General features: G+C 51.2%; 1 protein-coding gene and 1 long non-coding RNA gene across 4 annotated transcripts in view; one reads left to right on the forward strand and one right to left on the reverse strand.

The window, feature by feature from the left end:
* The window catches only part of FHL2 (four and a half LIM domains 2), a 47,500-nt gene that overhangs the window by 22,524 nt on the left and 1,702 nt on the right, over window positions 1-23,274 (forward strand). For 2 of the 3 annotated variants that reach the window (XM_005906444.3, XM_070379862.1), the window contains exons 2-4: window positions 11,737-11,914; window positions 18,230-18,404; window positions 22,924-23,093. In XM_005906444.3, the coding sequence (XP_005906506.1) occupies window positions 11,759-11,914; window positions 18,230-18,404; window positions 22,924-23,093 (501 nt within the window). In that variant the 5' untranslated portion in view covers window positions 11,737-11,758. Of the gene's footprint in view, window positions 1-48; window positions 282-11,736; window positions 11,915-18,229; window positions 18,405-22,923; window positions 23,094-23,274 lie in introns of those variants that run through there. The other variant, XM_014481699.2, reaches the window with a different exon arrangement.
* Window positions 193-1,096, reverse strand: LOC138989928 (uncharacterized). Its single transcript, XR_011466131.1, has 3 exons — window positions 866-1,096; window positions 564-759; window positions 193-330 (listed from the first exon to the last, which is right to left on the reverse strand). It is a non-coding gene; the product is annotated as an uncharacterized lncRNA (long non-coding RNA).

Here is a 23,274-nt window from a genome sequence, read left to right on the forward strand (position 1 = left end):
CCCGGCGGGGTCGCCGCGCGCCAGGGACCTGGCGGGAGCCCTGGAACTGGCGCCCGCGACGCCCGGGGATTCAGGAAACGCCCGCGGCAGACAAAGGGCCGGGGTCCCCAGCGCCGCCCTGAGCCCGGGGGCGCCCGCCCGCCTGGCCCGCGCCGCCCAGCGAGCGTCTCCTTATTTGGTCAAATGACACGCGGGGTTCTCCGGGCGGGGCGCGCCTCTCCTCGGGCCCAGCCGCGCGGACCTCCGCTCCCGTCCGCCGTCTGTCTGCGAGCCGCCGCGCGGTGAGTGAGCTCCAGTCGGGCCAGGGACTGGGGGCCGGCCGTGGGGGACCTGGGAACAAGGGAACCCCGGAGGAGGAGGGAGATCTGTGGACAGTGTGGCTGGGGGTGGTGGGGAACCTGGGAGCAGGGGAGCCCAGGGACAGAAGAGGACTTGGGGACAGCTGGCGGTGGGGGATCTGGGGACGGGAGGTCTGGTGCTGGGGATACCCAGAGAGAGGGGAGCCGGCCATGGGGGCGATCCAGGGACAGGGGAGTTGACCCACAGGGACACCTTAGAGGTACCTTAGGTGGGAGAGACCCTGGCGGGGATGGACCCCACCTCATCCTGAAGGGAGGAGGGCAGCCAGCCTTCTGGAGAGGAGGGTCACCAAGCCAGCGGTCTTGGTGCACTGGCCGAGTGAGTCTGCTCTGGGCTCCAGGCTTTTCCTGCGGTAGAAAGGAGTGGACCTTGCTGGTGACCTCAGGCATAGATCTGAACCTGAAACATCAGAGCAGAATAAAACCAAAACGGGCTTCTTAAAAAAATAATAATAATAATAATACAGTACTCATCTTAAACTGACTCCTGTGATATCTTAGCATACCTGAAATTGCAGGAACAGAGTGTTAAGTGTTTCCATTTTAAAGGAAGGATTAATTCTCTTGACTTTCAGATCCCCACTTGGCTTTCCATTCCCAGTAGTCTAACCTGGTCACCTGTGCTGCACTAGGGCACTTGAGAGGCAGTAACCCACCCCACTCTGGGACTTAGAATCCCAAGAACTGTGTTTAGGACCCACCCCCTTGGCGCTAACCCCGCTGATGTGTGTTTTGTAATAATACCTTAGAGGGAGGAGGCTTTCATATCCCGAAGGTGATTTCGACTAAGAAACAAGTGAGGAGAGTCTGAGAAGTACAGGCATTCCTAGGCTGACACTTAAAGTCCTACAAAAGCAAACAATGAAGAATATTTCATTGTGCAGCTGTATGAATTTTTTCACAGTGTTTTCCAGCCTGTATTTTTTAGCGTCATGAGTTAATAGATGGAATGGGGTTTCCACAGTGTCTATTATCTGGTGAGCTTCGATGCTTCTGCAGAGCTACGTGTTCACAGGGCTGTGTTGGCTTCCCATCAGCCAGGCATGGTGGGGTAGGCTCAGGTATGGACGTGCTTTGAAGCAGGTGTGGCTGGTAGCCTGTGTGCTTGGGCTGGAGCTAGGCTGCCTGGGCTTAGGTTCCTGTCGTTCCCCATCCCTCAACCTCAAGCTGTGCAGTCTTGGCCAGGTCATCTAAACTCATGGTGCTTTGGTTTCCACAACCTGAAAACACAGGATGGTGGCTTGCTTGCTGGGTTTGTTATAAAGCCTGCCCATCAGAAGCAGTGTACACAAAATGGATATTACCCTTGTTTTTACAGATACACTGGAACACAGAGAGATCGAAGTAACTTTTCTCAAGGTTTCCTAGCTTAGAAGCGGTGACTCCAAGAGCAGACCCCAGACAGCTTTAATTTGAGAGCCTGAGTTCTAACCTCTAAGCTGAGGGTGGGCTGGGGGTGGGGGAACCTGAACATTTCAATGAGGGTGTAACTGCATACCTTCACTCAGGGTTGTTGTTAAGTCACTTCTAGTACTGAAAGAATCTAATTGTAGCCCAGCAGGATATTGAAAAAAACAAAAAAAAGACTGAAGACTGGGCTCAGGAGGCCTGGGTTCTCTTCCTGTCCTGCCCCGAGGGCCTGTTTCCCAGCCTCTGGGGCTTCGGCTGCCTTGTTATCAGCAGGAGGCTGGAGGAGGTAGCTTACCTAAGCTGCTCTGACTCAGCACCAGGAGATAACCCAGTTCCGTGAGCTCCCGTGAACAGAACGAGCCGTTGGAGACTTCCTGGTCATTCTCTTACACCAGATTTATCAGAGCCACATTGTCACGTGGACTTACACTAAGCGGTCACTTCCTGAAGATGACCACCTGGAACTGAATGCACACGCCCATCTCTAGGGACTGTGAGCCCAGTCTTCCAGAGCCGGAGGCTGGCAGTGACTTTGGGGTGAGGTACGTGAATGGCCTCTCTTGTCCTGACTGGTGGATTGCAGTGTTAGCTCTTGTGGTGGTTCGTTTTGCGTCAACCTGATTGGGTCACCCGGTGCCAAGTCACAAATGTAACTTCTGGGTATGTCTGGGAGGCTGTTTGTGGATGCGATTAACATTTATTTAATCAGTAACCTGAGTCGCCCTGCCCAGCTGGGGTGGCCTCGTGCAGTCAGCTGGAGACCTGAGTAGAACAGAAGGCTGAGCAGGAGGGGATGCCCTGTGCCTAACTGTGGAGCTGGGACCCGGTCCTTTCCAGGCTCTGGTCACAGCTGGAACTTCAGCTCATCTTGGGTCTTGAGCCTGCTGGCTTTTGAGCTAGAATTTACACCTCTGGTCCCTGGTTCTCAGGCCTTCAGACTCAGACTGGAACTTCAGACTCAAGACCTCGTAGCTCTGCTTTGCCAGTAGGTCTCCAGCTTGCCAGCTGCTTAGGACTTCCAGCCTCCATAATAATATGATCCAATTCCTAATAATCAGCCTCTTCATATAATATATACTTTCAGTTCTGCTTCTCTGGAGAACCCTGAATACTACCATTTCTCAGTAACTTTGCTTCACAATTCTCTCCATACGCTCAGTTTTGCTTTTTTTAATTTTTATTGGAGTACCGTTGCCTTACAACATTATGTTAGTTCTGCTGTACAGCAGCATGATTCAGCTTTTCGTATACATGTATCCCCTCTTTTTTGAACTTCCTTGCCATGGCAACCCACTCCAGTGTTCTTGCCTGGAGAATCCCAGGGACAGGAGCCTGGTGGGCTGTTGCCTATGGGGTTGCACAGAGTCGGACACGACTGACGTGACTTAGCAGCAGTAGCAGCCATTTAGGTCATCACAAGAATCGAGTAGCGTTCCCTGTCCCCTACAGTAGGTTCTCATTAGTTATCTATTTTATGTTGTTCAGTTGCTAAATTGTGTTCGACTCTTTGTGACCCCACAAACTGCAGCACGCCAGGCTTCCCTGTCCTCCACGACCTCCCAAAGTTTGCTCAAGCTCATGTCCATTGAGCAGGTGATGCCATCTAACTGTCTATTTTATACTAGTATCAATAGTGTATGTGTATCTATCTCAATCTCCCAATTCCTCCCCTGCCCCCATCTTGCTTTTTAAAGATTCCATCATCCCACTGCTACGGGTGGTCCTCACATTCCCTTCGCTGTAAAAGGTGGTTGCCCGCCCTCTTGGGTCCCTGATGAGCTGTTTGGGGGCAGCCTCTGGTCTGTTGATCTTCAGTCTGGTTCTCATGGGTGATTCTCACGCCCTGTCTGAGCTTTGGACATCACATATCACCCTGCTCGTCATTGGTCTGTGTAAGTGGTACCTTGCTGGCCCTAAATTAGTTTGTGACTTAAAGATCTCCTTTATGTGTTTCTAAGTGAGGCCAGTGATGTCTGAGCCCATGGGTGAAGTGGCTGCCCTGTTTTTGTAAGTAAAACCAGTGTTGAAGGGCATCCTTGAAGCCTGTAAACGTTTGTGTTTCAAGAGAACAGGTCTGTCTGTTTGATGGTATAACCTTTGGAACAAATGAGAATCAGCCATTTTAGGCAGGTGGGAACGGCAGGAGGAGTGCATGCCTGTCGTGACAGGATCCTGCGGGCTGTGCTAGAAAAACACCAAGGGGTGCGGGGCTGTGCGAACAGGGAGGGGGGCTGGTCTTTTGTGGAAGTTGGGGTCATAGCAGACGGAGGCAGACGAGAGTAAACTGCGAACTGCCTTCTGGAGATGGGAGGAGACGTGTGAAGGGGAGTGCGGGTTTCTCCTTTTGTTTTTGTGAAACCCAACGTGGGTTACTTGGGCCACACGTAACCAGGAAGCGGAGGGAAAGAGGCTGGGCTCCCCTACACACGTTGATGCCAGTTGAGGACCCGAGGCCTCCAACCATTCTAGCCTGTGTAATTATGCTTGTCCTGTGCAGACAGAGCTGATATGTTTTGAGATTAAATTGCCAGATAGAATCTTAAAGGTGATTTAAATTCTTTGGAGCTAGAACTAGACAACTCTTCCGGAGACTGTTTCATCTCAGTCTCCCGGGGCCGTTTCATTATTCAGTACTACCCAAAAGATAATTCCAAAGACATCAGCTCACCTTATCCAACCCCTGTCTCTCACACAAAATATTTCTTAATACGATCATAAACGACTCAAGCTTTTTAAATGTTTCTGAAAGTTACTAGTTAATATACCAAGTTATAATACATTCATGACCCCTGCCTATATACTCACTGAAGACTCAGTAAGTGAACCCTTAAATATACAACAGGTATGGCTGCCCAGGTGGCTCAGTGGTAAAGAGTCCGCCTGCCAATGCAGGAGATGCAGGTTCGATCCCTGGGTTGGGAAGAACCCCTCGAGAAGGAGTTAGCAGCCCACTCTAGTATTCTTGTCTGGAGAATCCCATGGCCAGAGGAGCCCGGTAGGCTACAGTCCATGGGATCACTAAGAGTTGGATGCGACTGAGTTCACACACACACGCACAAGGTATAGTCATTCTTACTAAGAATCCCAAAATGGATTTCAAAAGGATTTTAAATACATTATAATACTTTTTAAAATAGCAACATCCTTTGAGATGGTGTCCCTCTCCCTTTCAGCAGAATTTCTGTTTAAAAGAAACAGTTCAGCGGGACTAATGCAAGAGCTTTGGGGTGAGCTGTCTGTATGTCTGATCCTTCTGTCCATGGAAAACAGACTGGTGCAGAGTGTTCGCTGGCTTCTCTGCTGGTGTGAGAGCTCGTGCCTTTGGACAGAGACCTCTGGTTTATAGCTACTGTGTCTGTGTGAGACACCCCGGGTCCCCCCTGGTGCCTGGAGCCTGGGTCCAGGGAGCTGGTAGTTCCGCACAAAGATATTGGGGGCATCTCCTGGGGGGATGTGGGCTTCTTGACCTGGACAGCCTCATTTGGGGGCCATGCAGCTGTGTGCTCACATGGGTGTGGATCCAAACACAATAAGAACAATTCTACCCGCTGAGGAAGCAGCAGTTTATCTGGAAGAGGGACGAGGCCAGAGGCGGAGAAGAAAGAATGAAGCTTAAATCTGTTGCTTTAGAAATTGTAACAGCGTCGGATGCCAAACCACATTACATCTGGGGTTTGCTATGCAAAGTGGGTTGTTCACATAACACAGGCCTCGTTTCCTCTGGGGATGTTGCCCACATGTTTGTGCTCTGGGATATACGTGCTCACCCACCACCCACTGCGTGTCCATTCATTCATTCTCCATGTGTCCCTGAAGTGCTGGACCCGTGTTTGTCACCTGGTGACACCCTTGCAGGGCTTACGGTTGAGGGTGGTGTCAGGAAAACATTGCATTTTCAAATATATTCCTAAAAAGAGCCCACATGCCGCAGACTGGTTTTCTTAATCCTCCTAGAAAGCTCCAGATGCCGGTAAGCAATGGCGGTCCCCACCTGGAACCTGGCTGTCAGTGAAAGCTGGGCGGGGATTCGTCAGGACTGACTTGCTGAGGCTGTGTCGCAGGTTGTGGGACGGTTCCGGGGATGTTTGCAGATTTCTCGGGAGGAATCAAGGCTGTTAGACCAGGCTCATCAGGCAGCATGGATAAAGACGCACAGGCATCATGGGGCTGGAGGCACATGGCATCTCTGGAGTCAGGTTGAGGTGCTTAGTTGGCAAGGGGAGCCCTGAAGAGAAGGCTGAATGGAAGGCCCACTGTTCCGGAAGGACAAGCCAGACGCCTGGAACTCTGGCCCTCTCCTGATTCCCAGGAAATCTTTCTGGGAAAAAAAAATGCAAAGGGACTCAGCCATACATATACATGTATCCATTCTCCCCCAAACTCCTCTTCCATCCAGGCTGCCACATAACATTGAGCAGAATTCCCTGGGCTCTATAGTAGGCCCTTGTTGGTTATCCATTTAAATATAGCAGTGTGTGCTTGTCCACCCCACACTCCCTAACTATCCCTTCCCCACATCCTTCCCCACTCCCGCAACCGTAAGTTTGTTCTCTAAGTCCGTGAGTCTGTCTCTGTTTTGTAAATTCATTGGTATCATTTCTTTTGAGAGTCCACGTATAAGGTATGCCACACGATATTTCTGCTTCTCTGTCTGACTTACTTCACTCAGTATGATCATCTCTAGGCCCATCCATGTTGCTGCAGATGGCATTGTTTTCGTTCTTTTTAACGGCTGAGTAATATTCCATTGTGTGTATGTACCACATCTCTATCCGTTTCTCTAGGTTGCTTCCATGTCTTGGCTGTTGTAAATAGCGCTGCAGTGAACATTGGGTTGTGTGTATCCTTTTGGATCATATTTCTATTTCTTCACTGTTCACCGGAAACTATCACATCATTGTTGGTCAGCTATACCCCAAAACAAAATGAAAAGTTTTTTTAAAATGAGGCGTGTTCTTCCTGGCCCTAAATGCCTTCCTCCCTCCTCCACTTCCTTTCCTCCTCCCTTTTCTTCTCATTTCTCTTCTCTTCCTGGCTCTCACACTCCCCCTCCCACCCCAGACTTTGACAATTCTTATATCTGAGAAGATAAAAATAGCTCACACGTACAAGCCTGTGGACCTTGTAGAGTCATCATTTTCTGTGGGGAGCCCTATGCACTCTCTGAACCTGCATCTTCACACCTGAGTCAGCACAGGTGGAGAGACTCAGATCAAAGCACTCTCCCTCCTCCCACCCCCGGCCTGCCAGCTGCCCCAGGACTGACTACTCCCAGCACTGTCAGCTGGGCCTGCAGCCGCATCTGTAAACCTGCCCCCTAAGATCGGCTTCTTGTTCAGAGCCAAAGGGGGATGACATCAGAGGATGACTTAACCTGGGGGAGGGGTGAGAACTCGACACTGGGATCTAGGTTCAGTCCATGAACAACAAGTCAGCAGTCACCCCTGAGGTCCAGGGTCTCCTTGGCTGCTGCTCTGTGCGCTCAGCATCTGTGCACAGGCGATGGTCTGAGTGACAGGTAACCCACAGGGAGGGATGTGGTGGTTTGGTGAGGGTAAGCAGGTTGTGCACAATTAGGTAAAAAACAAAACAAGATGTTCTGGTTTTGTTTGAGGAAATGATTCAGAAGTGGCCTTAGATACCCCAAAAACATTTTGAAAGAGTCACTGCCTCTTGGTTTTGTCTCCCGTGGCCCCACAGAGTGAAGTCAGGCTTCCACACAGTAAATCTTCATTCACTGCAGGCTGAGGAGTTCACGTGCTACAGCTAACTGCCTGTGGGGCCAGTCTGTGTTCAGGGTCATGGTCACAGGCCCTCCTTCCCGTGGCCTCTGGCTATCTCTTCAGCTTCATCTTGAATGCTCCTGGAATGACCCGAGTCACTCCCATCTTCCTGGGGTGTCTGCTCTCCCCCCACTCCCTGATTCCCGTCTCTGAGCCTCCACTTTCTGCCTACATCATCACCTGGATAACTCTTTCCTGGCACAGGTAACATCTTAGGAAGCCTGTCCACCGTCCCAGGATGGGTGACTCAGGGACTGCTTCTCCCGCTTCCCCTGGTACCCTTCGGGTCTCTCCCTCAGGGTGCTGAGCATGGAACTGAGTCTGTTGGATACACACCATGCATCCGTTTCTCACTAGACAGATTCCCTCCGGGAGGTCCCGTATCTTACTCATCTTTGTAGCTTCAGCTTTTTGGATAACATCTCACACAGTTTCAGCTCAGCTGATGCCTCTAGAATGAATGAGTAACCAAGCATTTTAGAACTTCCCTCGCGGTCCACTGGTTAAGACTCTGCACTTCCAATGTAGGGGGCATGGGTTCGATCCCTAGTGTGGGGAATAAGATCCCACATGCCGTGTGGTGCATCCCCCCAGAAAAAAAAAATTTTAAGTAAAAAAAAAAAGAAAGAAACAATTTTAATTAAATAAAAATAAGTCATTTTATAAAATTTAAAAATGTTATAGGGGGTGTCTAAAGCAAGGCTGTAGCTAAAAATTTCCCATTAAACAGAGGCTTAAGAAGATTGGACTATAGCCTGCCAGGCTCCTCTGTCCATGGGATTTTCCAGGCAGGAATACTGGAGGGGGTAGCCATTCCCTTCTCCAGGGGATCTTCCTGACCCGGGGTCAAACCTGGGTCTCCTGCATTGTAGGCAGACTGTTTACCGTCTGAGCCACCAGGGAAAGCCCCATTCAAATAAATAAATAAAAATCAGGCATTTTATAAGATTTAAAAGTGGAGTTATCAGTTCAGTCTCTCAGTCGTATCCGACTCTTTGCAACCCCATGAATCTCAGCACCCCAGGCCTCCCTGTCCATCACCAACTCCCAGAGTTCACCCAGACTCACGTCCATTGAGTCAGTGATGCCATCCAGCCATCTCATCCTCTGTCGTCCCCTTCTCCTCCTGCCCCCAATCCCTCCCAGCATCAGAGTCTTTTCCAATGAGTCAACTCTTGGCATGAAGTGGCCAAAGTACTGGAGTTTCAGCTTTAGCATCATTCCTTCCAAAGAAATCCCAGGGCTGATCTTCAGAATGGACTGGTTGGATCTCCTTGCAGTCCAAGGGACTCTCAAGAGTCTTCTCCAACACCACAGTTCAGGGGATGTCTAATGCAAGACTATAGTTAAAGTTTTTCCCATTAAACAGAGGCTTAAGATCGGTAGTGCAACTTTGGATATACAATTGTGTCATTTTCTGTTTGGTAGCATTAGATTAAAGAACTGGTTTCAAACTCTGCAGGAGAAGGGAGGCTCTTAGATTCCTTAGGAGCTCGTGTGCTGCTAGTTCTGAGACTCAGGGCTTGTGCTTCGTGGAACTCACTGGAAATAGGTTCAGATTCATGTCCGTCTGCTCTGCTTCTGATTAGTGGTGGTCTTGCTTTCCGCCCCAACCTGTTGGTTTAAGCAAAAGCACTGTCCTGATCAATAAAGCTGTTGTGACTCTTTAGAGGAGATAAGGAGCGAGGTAGGAGAGAGACCCACCAGCACCTGAAACTATCTGCAGAAGTGGGGGCCATCGGACCTGGAGGGCAGGTGGGGACGTCACTCGTCCTGCCTGAAGTCAGGATCAGCGACGCGGGCTGTGCTGGGGCCGCCTCAGCCGTCTTCATCCGCCAAGGGGCCCTGCGTGTGCTCACAGTTCACTGTCTTAGATGACTTCTGTCACAGTCCCGAGGAAGCAGAGGAGGCAGAAAGCACATCCCAGGCATATGAGCATTGCTGGGGCAATACCCTGGAGGAAACAGAGCCCCCTTTCATAGCTCCAGAGCACAGGAATGGCTCTCGATGGGGGTTACTGGTACAGCCTGTCTCCTTCCCCCAGAAGGGCCTGTGCTCTTCCAAACCCACTTGGAACCGCTTTTCCATGTTGACTGGAAGTTTATTTTGTTCTAAGTGAGAGGGCTGTTTGGAAACCAATGCTCATATAGTCTTCTGTTTCCATGAATGTTCCTGGCTTCCCATTTTTCCGTTCATAAAATGAGGTTGTTGTTGTTTAGTCGCTCAGTCGTATCCAATTCTTTATAAGCGTATGGACTATAGCCCAGTAGGCTCCTCTGTCCATGGGATTTCCCAGGCAAGAATACTGCAGTGGGTTGCCATTTCCTCTCCAGGGCATCTTACCAACTTAGGGATCAAACCCTCAGTATCCTGCATTGGCAGGTGGATTCTTTACCACTGAGCCATCAGGGAATCCCATAAAACAAGGTAGTTGTATTAATAGATAATCTCCTGGGTTGTTCCCAGATTTAAAAATTTTATTTTTTATAGCCCTATCTCCTTTCCTTGTTCTTATTTCAAATCTTCAGGTCATTATTCTGAAAATTGTGTGACCCGCATAGGGAATAAGATTCCGCAGTTAAATCGTAGTCTCTGTGGAAAAATTCATAGGTTGGAAGGATGGTGCTTAATTGCAATGAACTGAACGGTGGCCACTTTCAAGGCTAGTAACAGATTTCAGGAAAGCATCACGTCTTCTGCCAACTTAGCAGCTGAAACCTGAGATGGCCTTAGGACAGATGATATTCATACACTGGGTTTCAGCACAAAGATCAAACACTCAAGAGCCTCATCTTGTGATGTTATCTCAAGAATATCCCGGCAATGTTTTCTTTAACTCCAGGAAGAGCGATTTAGAGGGATGGATCTCGCCACATGTGTCCAGCTGCAAGTTTAATAACTTTCGGGAAAAAAGACTGTCCTATAAACACAGAAGGCACCAAGTATGGGTGCCTGAAACTTGTCTGTTTCTTTGCTTACAGTCGTCAGAATCTTGTATACACAAAGTACAAAATTAATAAACACGGTGGAATTCACTATTATCGTAAACCAGCCAGCAATATTTTATGTGCACCCTAGGGTTTCATTTTGGAATTTCTCTTCAGTGGATGGAGATGACCGAAAATCAAGTTGAGTTTCATCAGTTTGTGAAACATCCCTCAGGAGTTGTATGGTCAACCTGTCTCCAGATTTAATCATTTATAAAGCTTTTCACTTTTCAGTCAATTAAATAGTGCCACCTGAGAAGCTATTTCTGAAGAAGCTGGACGGTGTTTCTCATGGCGTGGAGGCGTTTCTCCACACCTGGGCTTCCCAGGGTAGACGGGCTCTTTGTGGGGTGGCTCTGACATGTTGGTGCAGGAACCGCGTGGGAGGGAGGAGGGGAAGTCCTGCCTCCCTCTATCCCCACCCAGTCCGTTCTGCTCATGCACACGCCACACTCATCTTGGAAACATGCAAGTCGGGGTGTCGCCTGGGGAGACGGTTGATTGCGGTCACCGAGTTTCCTACCGTGATAATCCCTGTGCCTGGCAGCCAGCCTTCCCTGTACCCTGCTCGCTGGCTGCCCAGGCTGCGGCGGAGGGCAGGGGCGGCTCCTCTCGTGCGAGGGCGGGGGCGGGGGGGGGGCGGGGGCGGTGTGCTTCCTGGTGCCACCCATCCAGGTGTGCTCCCGTGGCCTCAGGTTTCCAGCTCCGACAACCCTCCCCTGGCTTCTGTGGTCTCTCCTTATTCAAATCCATGAACCATGGAGGAGCGCATGGAAAGTCTTTTTATAGAAATGAGCATATTGTTTCTATCCCTGCCGAGCTATTCTGGGGGCAGCAGATGGAGAAGATGCGATGTGCAGATCCATCCTGTCTGGGGCAGGCACTCCTCCTGGGGGATGAGGGCTCTGGCTCCAACTCTTGATTTGTGTCCAGCATCAAGACCACTTTTTCTGACACGGTCACCAAGAACTAGGACTTTGAAGGAAGCGGAATGCGCTCAGACACAGAACTGCCCCCAAATAATTTTTTTTTTTAAAGTACTATTGAAAATGACAAGGCGTTTCAGGGGTGAGTGTCGACTGCTCAGCCAGGAGACAAGCCACCGAAGGTAAAGGTGATGGTCAAGGTGACCGTGATGGAGGGGGACAGTCATGCCATGTGAACGCTCGCTGGAACCTGTCCTCTCCTCCCTGGTAGGTGACAGACATCCGGGGCCAAGATGACCGAGCGCTTTGACTGCCACCACTGCGAGGACTCGCTCTTCGGCAGGAAGTACGTACTTCGGGAGGAGCAGCCCTACTGTGTGGCCTGCTTTGAGGCCCTGTTCGCCAGCACCTGTGAGGAGTGCGGGAAGTTGATCGGCTGTGACTGCAAGGTACCCCGGCCCCTTGGGGGTCCCCCTGTGCTCCCTACATCCTCCCTTACCGCCTGGCTTCCCTGGGCCCCACATTGGCTCCCCATGTTTCTCTGCATAGTTTGCACTTAAGTCCTGGTTCCCATCACCTTGAACACTCCCGAGCCCCATTCTGCTGGGCTGGGACCCTGCATGAGCCCTTCCTAGCCTTCCCCTGCAGGCTTGGTCTCTGCCCCCTCCCAGTCGCACCTGCTCAGGGCTTTCCAGGAAGTGTACGCCTGGCCTCCCAGGTAGACTTCTGATGGCCCCAGGTCAGCATCCTTATCTAACCAGACACCTGCCGCCCAATCCCTTTCTCCCCTGAGGCTCCCAGCTCTCCTCCTGGGCTGACTCACAGGGCAGGTGTGCGAGGTCAATATTTGCGAAGTGAGTGTGGTGCAGGTGACACAGTGCCTGCCTCCTGGGTGGAGGGTTTCAGAGGCTCTGCCTGCCCTGGGGCATCTGGGGAGCTTCTGGTCTCCATGGGGAGGGTTAGCTTGTGTAGCTGCTGGCTGAGCGGGTGCGGCTGGCTCTACTGTGCGTCTGCCCTGGGTCTATCTTGCATCTCATCCTTCCAAGGGCCTGTGGTGAGCAGCTGGTCGCACACCAGCTTCTGTCTCTGTGTCTTTAGTAACAGTCTAGGAATGATTTCCATCTGGTGTGGGGAAAGCGGACTTTGCCTTGAGCAGAGACAAGGGGCGTGGGATGCCAGCCGCTGGAGCCTGAGCTGTAGTCACATGTCCTGGCTCCAGAGCAGGGTGGATTCTGAGAGGAAGGGAAATGGGGACCCTCAAAACAACGGGAACTTTGGCTACAACCAAGAGCAAAAGCAGCTGGTCTTGCTCACCTGAAAGCTGCCGGCCCTCCGGCCTCCAGCTCTGGCGGGGGATGGATGTGTGTCTGAGTCCCTCCGCATCCATCTCCAGGCCAAGCAGGAGAGCTTGGACACCAAGTTGCCCCGTTCCAGCCTGGCTCTGTGTCTCACTGGCTGTGTGATCTCAGGCCCATGTCTTGACTCCCTCAGTGCCCATCTACGTGTTTACAAAATGGAGCCACAACAAGGAAGCCTGGGTCATGGGTTCTCACATGTGCAGCTACGAAGCAGCCAGAGTTCTAAGGAGCAGCTGCGTGTGTGGTCAGTCGTGTCCGACTCTTTGCGACCCCATGTACAGTAGCCTGCCAGACCCCTCTGTCCTTGGGATTTCCCAGGCAAGAATACTGGAGTGCTTTGGTATTTCCTTCTCCAGGGGATCTTTCCAACCCAGGGATCAAACCCGAGTCTCTTATGTCTCCTGCGTGGTCAGGTGGTTTCTTAACCACTAGCGTGACCTGGGAAGCCCAGGGAGCAGGTGCTGGTGGTATGAACTCCAGTCCCCTCTTCTCTGCCGACTGCACCCCTGCTCTTTCTGCAGCTCAGTCCCTCCCCAGGCCTCCTGAAGCTTCACCCTATCAGTTTTCACTAGAGAAACATCAATAAGAATGTCTGCTTTGAGGGAGAACTAATAGGCAGAGAGAAACTTACTATTTTCTAAAGGCTCCCCCCGGAAAAGACGTAAGTAGGTGAGCATTTTGGATATCATTCTGACAAAGAACAGCTCTGGGTTTTGGGGGGTCTTTTGGAGCATAATTGCTTTAGTATTGTGTTGGTTTCTGTGTACAAGAAAGTGAGTCAGCTATATGTATACATGTATCGCCTCCCTCCCACCCTCCACATCCTGCTCCTCTAGGTCATCCCAGAGCACCGAGCTGCTCCCTCTGCCATACAGCATCTTCCCACGAGCTGTCTGTCTCACACATGGTCATGTAGATACGTCAATCCCAACCCCCCAATTCATCCCACCCTCCTTTTCCCCACTCCATGTCCACACATCTGCTTTCTACATCTGCGTCTTTACTCCTGCCCTGCAAATATGTCCGTTAGTACCATCTTTCTAGATCCCACATATGTGTATATTCATATATGATGTTTGTCTTTTTCTGGCTTATCAACTCTGGTTTGAAGGAGATGTTTTGGAGATTTGGGGCTAGTCATCCTTGGCTGGGAGCTAAAGTGAAAACAAAACTGAAGTCACTGATCGTTTCTTCAGTATGATTTAGTGGACAGGCCCTTGAAACTGCTTATCCTTCCGCACATGCTTTACGAGTAAATAAACAAGAATCCCCCCAGAGTGGCCAAAATCAACAAGACTGCTGCAGAGAGAAGACTGCTGTTTAGTCAATCACGCTGAACTTTTCAACCCGGATAACCGTCCACTGTGGAGTCTCAGCGTGTGATTCTGTGCATTTGGGAAGGAAACAAAGAAGTGAACTTGCAGTTAGACCTCGGCATGTGGGGTTTTGAATGTTTGGAACCGTTTTCTTGGCTTTCGGAAATAATTACGAAGTTGGCTTTGTGGAGAAAGTGATGGCAGGAGAAATGTGCCTGCCTTTCAGGGAGCGAACCTTGAGCCTGGCAACAGGGTAAGTGGCAGGGTTTCTGCCAGAGTCTTTCTTCAAGGATTTGAGAGACCATACGGATGGGGACATAGTGGCCTGACTGGCACAAAGCACGGAACATCTTTGCAAAGTGCTGAGCCGAGTGGCGTGGCCCGCCCCCCCAACACAGCGGGATCCTGTGGGCCTGAGGACTGGGTGGCTCGGGAATCAGCAGCTGATCTTCCCCCCAGCCCAGGAGAGACAGACAGGGGCTGGAAGATGGCGAGGGACCCCGCCGCCCTGGGCTGCCCCCATTAACTGGGGAGTGCAAGGTCCCTCCAGGCCACTGACTCCACCCACGGCTCAGCCGAGGCCTCAACAAGGGCAGAGCAAAGCCACAAGCCCTTCCCACGTTAGGAGTGTCTCTGAAATGGAAAAATGGAAAATCTGAAAGGAAGTGTTTGCGCCTAATCTCACATTGTTTATCAAACATTTTACAGCAATTTATGACATTCTGTGTGCATAAGATTACCTTGCTAGTTTTTCTAGGATGTGCTGAAGATTTTTTTTTCTTCCTTTCTTTTTCACTCCTTCATGCACTCTCTCTCTAGAGAACCTTTAAAACAGGGGCATTTGCTAGGATGTTTCAAAGTTCTTGAAAGTTAGTCAGCGAGCCCCTACCTCTTAGCCTTGAACCTCTGGCATCTCAGTGGTGTCTCTGGGGACCACCCGGTAGGCTCGACACACAACAGAATTCAGCGAGACAAGACTAGCTCAGTACTACAAGACTGAAACTCCATTTGGAGCAGTGAATGCCAGCGGTGAGAAGAGTCACTCAGAGCCCAGTTTACAGACACACGTTTAGAGCAGGCGTCAGCCTGATTCAGGCACCAAGTCGGATCACCTAAGCAGACCAGATGCCTCGGCCTTTCTGTGCCGACTTCCAGTCCAGCCCACGAGCCCCAAGCCAGCAAAGCTTTTCCCCACCTTGGCACCCATGCATTGTGGACTTTTCCACAGAAGGGAGTCCCAGAGGAGGTGGGGACGTGAAGTATCAACTTGACTCAGACTGATGTGTAAGGACAGCACGAGAGAAGGAGGATTCCCAGGGAAGCTGATAGCACAGCCTCAGATGGGGCTTCCCACAAGCGCCCCTGAGCAAGCTGCGGGATGTGGCTCTTCCAGGCGTGCCCGTGGGGGTGGTACCCAGGCCCACAGGGCCAGCATCACTCGTGGCCACACGGGCATCACCGAGCAACTGGTGTCCTAGCCGGGCCTCCTAGCCAAGGCAGATGAGGGTGAGGGCCTTCGGAGGCCAGGACAGTGCAAGCCAGGGTATGGTCAGGGGAGAGGGGAGCATGGCAGAGAGGAGGCTGTGGCAGAAGGTGAGCCTGGGTGAGCATGCTGGGGCCTGCTTGTAAAGATGCTGCCAGGCCAGGTAAAGGTCTGTGCCCTGCCAGATGCAGACCAGGAAGAGGGATGCAGGGGACCGGGTTCACGGCATCTTAGCATCATTCAGTTAAACTTGCTCACCTATAAAATAGGAATAAAACGTTATTCCATGGCATCATTGTGTGGTTCAAAACAAGAGGGGATTAAGGGAATTTTAGAGTTAGAAGGGCCGCGGAGGCTGAAAGTGCTGTACAGGGTAGAGTGACTGAGCCCAGGAGCCTGGAGCTCTTAGAGGAGGGCATGGAATCCGTCTTCGTCTCATGAGTAAAGGTGACCCCAGCAAGTGACGCTTTGGGGCACCTGCTGTCACCATGAGCTGGGATCAAAGACCAATGTTAGCCGAGCAGTTACAGTGTGCCAGGACTGTGGTCAATTCTTCACCATCATCTCTGCTTCCTGGGTGGCATCTGAGGCTGGAAGGGGTCAGGTTACTGACCCCACCCACCCCCCACCACCCCCTCCCCCGCCACCATGCAGCAGGTGTGCGGCAGAGCCAGGACTTGAGTCTGGAGCCTGCAAGTTTAATCGCTGGGGTGAAATACATCAGGCGTTTTAGACACGTGCTCCCAGGGTCCCCAAAGGCACTAGTGGCATGGCGGTGTGCGGGGCTGTGGCTCGAGGTTCCCCACCTGCCTGCAAGCCAGGTTTCCTCGGCCTGAGGCCGGCGCCGCTGACTGCAACTGGAACAGGGGTGGGTGAGCTGTCGTCCCACCTCAGCCCACCCCCCTCCCCGCCCCACTGATGGTGATGCCAGCTTGTTCAGAGAGAGTTGTGACTCACCATGGCTCCTGAGAGCGTGGGCGTAGATTGGTATTTATCTTCAAGAAAAACATTTTTGTCAGAAGGTTGAAGAATTATCAAATGTCTTTGAATGAACAGTTCAGGGCTGTTGTGTGTTAATGCAGAAATGTGTGTGTGTGCATGTGCGTGTGTGCAAGACAGGGCAGACAGAGGGAGCAGCTGTGCAGGGGGGTGAGGATGCCCCAGGGAAGGGATGGCCAGTGACTCAGCTCGGCAGGAATCTCGGCAGGATGGTGACCAGCCCCCTGGAGTGGGTGTGGGATGGGGGCGGGTGAGGGTTCCAGGCAGCTGCTGTCACCAGCCTGGAGGGCCATGCCATAGCCAGGGTGTGATCAGTCCCTCCCTTGAATGCAGGACATGGGATTCGGGACAGCGAGCTACCAAATGACCAACAGCCTCAGGAGGGTGGAGGCCAGGAGCTGGACCTCCCTCTGGAGGATCTAGTCAGGACAGGGTGTAGTATCAGATTTAGAGGGAACTTTCTAGTGTCAAAGGGGCTTTCTTAGTGGCTCAGTTGATAGAGAATCTGCCTGCAATACAGGAGACCCAGGTTTGATCCCTGGGGTCAGGAAGATCCCCTGGAAAAGGGGATGGCACTCCAGTATTCTTGCCTGGGAAATCCCATGGACAGAGGAGCCTGGTGGTCTGCAGTCCATGGTGGTGCAGTCAGCTTAGCACACATTCATGCAGTGTGTGTCAGAATTTCTTTCATTTTTGACGCTGTGAATAAGAGTCCGTGTTTGTCCATCACTATCTGTCCACTCCGTGACGGACACTTCGATGGCTTCCACCTTTTGGCTTCTTGAGGGCTCTACAGAATCTGGGTCTACAGATTCCCGCTTTCAATTCTCTGGGACATGTACCCAGAAGTAGAATTGCTGGGTCATGGGGTAATTCTCTGTTTAATTTTTTGAGGAACTGCCTGCCATACTGTTCTCCATACCAAAAAGAAAAAGTTGTTAAATTCATTTATTCCATAATCAGCATTACAACAGTGACCACATGATCCAAACCCCAACTCATCTTTAATTAGGCTGATTACTGTCCTCAGTGGACAGGACTTTAGATGGTTTGTCGTCTTTATTCAAATTCTCAACAAAGACAGAGCTGAACTGCACTCACCTGGGTACATTCATCTGGCTTCCTGGTCCAGCCCAGCGGGAGCTCTCCCAGCCGGCGCCCCTCGGTCTGGCCCTCCTGGTCTGTGCCTTCTCTGCCCAGTTCACGCATCCTCTGGTCTTTGATGTTCAGCTGGTGGCACTTCCTGGAAGTGTTCTACCCGCCTTCTCCAGGTTGACCCAGGGACCCCACCCCAGGCTCTGTCTCTGAGGTTCCCGCAGCCCAGCCTCCCTCCCCTGGGAATCACAACAACCCCTCGGGCATGGTTGGCTCTGCCCCACGTGCTTGTGGTCAGTGGACCCCCAAGGTCTGTGTGTCCAGCTGAAGCACTGATGAGTTTCATGTGCAGTTTCTCTTTCTTACAGAGAGTTCTCAGGGAAAGCCATCTGTTTTTCAGAAGCTTCTAAACAGTGGCTCCGTACCCCACCTGACCCATTCCAGCCCCTCGAGCTCCATTTCCCTGCCCCCCAGTCCCTCTCATGTCTCTGTCTCTCTGCTCTGGGTCTGCAGGACTTGTCTTATAAGGACCGGCATTGGCACGAGGCCTGTTTCCATTGCTCGCGGTGCCGGGGCTCCCTCGTGGACAAGCCGTTTGCTGCCAAGGAGGACCAGCTGCTCTGCACTGACTGCTACTCGCAGGAGTACTCGTCACGATGCCAGGAGTGCAAGAAGAGCATCATGCCAGGTGGGCGCCATGATCCCGCCTTTTGCACATGCGCGAAGTCCCCGAGCCCTAACCCCCCAATCCCTCCCCACGCCCCCCTCCACCCCTGCACACTCATGCTGGACCTGGAGCTGGGTGCTGTGTCCCATGCGGGTGACATTCTGGCAGACTTGACCGCAGCTGGGTCTAGTGGCCAGAGATGAATGACCTGTCTTTTGATGGGGGGATGGGACTGTGTCCCTTGCTTTTGGTGGGGTGGGGGGGGATCTTTGCTTTATGGGAGAGAGGAATCTTCTTTTAAAGAACAGAATGGACAAAAATGCTATATGAAATATTTTAACACAGTATTCAAAAAATGAATCTTGTTAGACACACAAAGCAAGGGCAAGAAGAACCTAAGATCTGGACCCTGGATAGTTCATCGGCCACGGAGTGTCAGTGACATCCTCTGTATGACCAGTAAGGGGCAACTGGACAGTAACCTTGCCAGACTTAGCGAATAAATACAGGACTCCCAGGTAAACTGGAATTTCAGCCGATCCCACCTGAGACCTTGTTAATCTGGCTTCTCTGCCAGAGAGCCACATAAAATCAAGAGAGGCCTCTGTCCTTTGACTGTCTTCTGGGGTGTGCCCCCCAAACCAGGCTCAGGGTGGTGGGAGCAGGGCACAGGTCTAGGGTCCCCAGCTCTTGGGAAGCAGGATGCTGCTGCCTGGGGAGCCCTCAAATTGCTCAAGAAAGTGTCTGTCCTCAAGATGGCTTCTTGGAGGATGCGCTTCCTTTAGTCCTGAGAAGCTTTAGAATTAAGGGCACACTTATCAGGAGAATCCAACCCAGAGCAATAATATTGTGTTAAATAATCTGATAAAGCATGAGTGAAGTTTAGAAAGAAAATTGGTCTCAAGAGTAAATTAATTTTTTGATTCTAACTAAAAGTGTGCAATTGAGTGATTTAGGTTTGTGGTTTTATACGGGGATTTTCTTAATCTGTAAATGTTTTTGACATTTAAGATACCTTAGTTTTTGAGGCTGTGAATAATGGTCCATGTTTGTCCATCATTATCTGTCCACTATATTTATATATTTAGCTCACTTCATCAACAATTACTTAAAAACCTGAAGTCCAGTTTGCCAAGGTCCTCCTTGGCATCGAACTTAGAAGGGATATCAAATACATTAAATTTTGTTGTTCATTCCTGAGTCCTGTCTGACTCTTTGCAATCCCATGGACTGTAGCACGCCAGGCTTCTCTGTCCTTCACCATCTCCCGGAGTTTGCCCAGACTCATATCCATTAACTCGGTGATGCCATCCAACCATCTCATCCTCTGTCGCCCCCTTTTCCACTTGCCTGCAATCTTTTCCAGCATTGGGATCATTAAATTCTAAGTGTCCTTTTAAAGGACTTCACTACATTGGTGAATGGAACCAAACATAAAGTCATGCCCCTTAAGAGTGATTTTTAAAATGTGCTGTATCCGTGAACACGCTGATAAGATGTGCAGGATGAAGTTCGATGGAGGGTTTTAAATTTTCAGCTTCAGTAGAATGAATGTCAGCTTGTAGAAACCTAGGTGCCCTGCAGAGTCATGCTAGTCACACAGCAGCTGGGGTTGCGCCGACACACGCAGAGAACCTAGGCTACAGGGATCATTTAGAGTCAGACTCCTGACTCTGCAAGGAGACTGACCCAGGGGATGCCCAGCCGCCGGGACTCGAGCCAGGGCCATGCGTATGGTGAAGGACACAGCTTTCCAGGGCAGCAGTCCAGATTGGGAAGAAAAATGTTCACTGCCGTTTTGACAAAGACAAATATACCTTAGAGTAAGAGGTGAATTTTTCCTAAAATTCCTGAGGCCACCAAGATGATTCTTGATTCTGGCAGGCTGGTCTCTGAGGGCTGCTCCCCCTCCCCCCGCCCCGCTTTCTCCCCAGGGACATGCATCTCACCATCTCTGCTGTTGGGGTTTTTAGGAGAAGCCTGGCTGGTGTCTACTTTGATGAAGGCAGTAAGTCAGAGCAGGGCAGCCAGGAAAGGGGCCCTTAGGGGTGTGACCTTTGGGCAGTCTCAAGGTCGACCTGATGTCAGTGGATGGAGAAGTCAGAAGAGGGCACATCTGGCAGAGGAAATGGACCGGGCATCAGAGGTGGTGTGCCCAAAAAGGCCTGCAAAAATAAGTACTAGATACTTAAAAAAACCAAACAGGAAAAAAACCCACAAAACTAGATCAGAGCGCTAGCTTCCTTCCTTGGTTTGGTTTTCAAAAGTGCTACAACCAAATCAAGATGAGAGCAATGCAGACTGGCAGCACGGCTTCTGCAGGTGTCCCCACTCAGCACCCACAGCTGTGAGTCACCAGTCCGAGGTATGAGGCTCCCGAGCCCACGCAGGGATGCTAAGCCCTGGCTCCAAGGTGCACCACGGCTTCCAGGCAGCCTCACGCTGTTGCCAGGCCTTCGCTAGTTTTCAGAATCCTCACTTGCTCCTTTGAATCCGAAAGACACCCCTTCCTCCAGGTGGACTCGGTCCCCTGGCTCCTCCTCATCTGCACGTCCTTAGAAGGAGGAGCTTTGCCGCCCCCTGCTGGCGACTCTGCACAAGGACCACAAGGTCTGCACCAGGTCTGTGGGTACCCAACCTGGGTGGGACCTGGGACCTAGGACTGGACATCTCCCTGAGCTCCGGGGTGGACAGGAGGCTCATTCTGAACATGCAGAAGGCATGTGTGGTTTGGTTGGGAGGCTTTAGTGAGACTCAGGATTGTCGGGTATTTATGGACAAATTCTTTGGTGTCTGGGCTGAGTGACCAGAGGGAAGGTCAGAGGTTAAAAGAACTAGTGTCAGAGGTGTACATGGGAAATTAAAATCCCAGAGACCAAAGGAGATTTTGGTTCTAGAATTTACAGCAAAGTCCTTCCATCATTTTTACCTGAAATTTAATTGCTTGATGTAATTTTTGCCATTTTCAGGATTCATTGCCTCACAATTTAATCACATAGTTGTGAAGATCACCATTTGCTCCCTACCCCCTGCACACACACTCTGAGTGTTTTGTACTCTCTCTGGGAGGTGGTGCCTGGGGTCTAAAAGGCCAGGAAGCTGAGAAGGTGAACCTGAAAACAATGACACCTGCTAAAACAAGCAGGCCATGATTCTGGAGCGATGCTCAGCTCTTTCCAACCAGCTACAATTTGGCTGTGTCATTTCAGCCTCAGTGCTAAAAACTAGTTACCCAATGCCTGTGTCCCAACACGAAGCCCCCCACACCCCGCCTCCAGCTCCAGAGCCGCCTCCCTCCTTGCTCCCTGATCTGAGTTCAGTCTGACTCACGTCTTCTATCTGTAAGCTCCGTCCTTCAGGTGCGCCCAGGGGGTGGCCAGAGAGGAAAGAACCACACAACAGCGCCCATGGTCGAGGATGAGCCAGCGGGTGGGTTGCGGCTGTGTCTGGGAAGACCTTGGTGATGATCTGGGGAGTCCGGTCTGCCCCTGAGCTGCCCAAGGACCAGGAACCCTTCTGTTTCCTCACCCAAGAAGCTCCTTCTCCCTAAGTCCTTCCTTGCGAGCATGCTAAGTGCTTGCTAAGTTGCTTCAGTCACGTCCAACTCTTTGTGACCCCATGGACTGTAGCCCACCAGGCTCCTCTGTCCCTGGGGATTCTCCAGGCAAGAATACTCCAGTGGGTTGCCATTTCCTCCTCTAGGGGATCTTCCCCACCCAAGGATCAAACCCCAGTGTCTCCTGCATTGGGAAGCAGTTCTTTACCACTAGCGCCACCTGGGGAGCCTGCAAATTCTTCTGTAGTACTTCACAAAGGGAGCTCGCGTACACATTTCTCTTACTTAAACCATCTCTTTCTATAAACAGACACATGCTCTTTTTTTGGCAAATATAGGGAAGAAGTCCAAACAAATACAGCCCTCTCTGCTGTGAATCAAGCCTGATGGGGGAGTGGGGAGGGGTGAACCAACAGTGTTTTCTTGATTTCTGGTCTGCTTGAGAAATAATGTAAACCTCTCAGCTGATAGCACTTTTTCCGGAAGGAAATGGAATATCGAGATAAGATCAGAAAATTGTTCAATGGAAGTACAAGTGAGGCAGGTGGGTTTTAACCACTAAAATTCATCACAGCTCAGTCTACATGGCCGGCTGCATCAGTTTCCATCCCGTTGGGAACCAGATGGGTGTTCATCCTCTGGTTCCCGTGCTCCAGATTCATGTTCCCTAAGGATGAATCTGAGCTGTGCCAGGTGTCTGTCAATATTTCACAAGCTGAGAGACAAGTATTTTTTCCACTTAATGTTCATAATCATCCTGTTCAACACGTAAGTATCGACTATGTACAGATTCTGTTCCAGGAGCCAGGTGTGTGGCTGTGAATCGACTAAATAGGAAAGATGCTGGTTGAGAGGCGAGCCTTCTGAGCTGGAGTGACTCTATGCGGGTCCCAGGACTGGAGGGCGGCAGGTTCTCAGCATCAGTCACTGGGCCTCCCGGGTGGTCAGTAACGACTCAGCTGCTGTCTCCTTGACCCCCGACAGGCACCCGCAAGATGGAGTACAAGGGCAGCAGCTGGCACGAGACCTGCTTCATCTGCCACCGATGCCAGCAGCCCATCGGAACCAAGAGCTTCATCCCGAAGGACAGCGAGAACTTCTGCGTGCCCTGCTATGAGAGGCAGTATGCTCTGCAGTGCGTGCAGTGCAAGAAGGTACCTCTTACTCGCCCGGCCTGTCTGTCTGGCATCCTTTCCTAAACAGCATCCTCCCATCCCCAAGGTCCCTCTGCTCACCGCTCTCCTTGAATAAATGAGAAACCAGCCCTGGACTGGGCCAGGGAGGAAACAAGGAAACTGGAAAGGTCTCAGGGTGGGGATGGGGGTGGAAGCAGAC

Source organism: Bos mutus, chromosome 11, assembly GCF_027580195.1.
Source record: "Bos mutus isolate GX-2022 chromosome 11, NWIPB_WYAK_1.1, whole genome shotgun sequence".
NCBI classification, from domain to species: Eukaryota; Metazoa; Chordata; class Mammalia; order Artiodactyla; family Bovidae; genus Bos; species Bos mutus.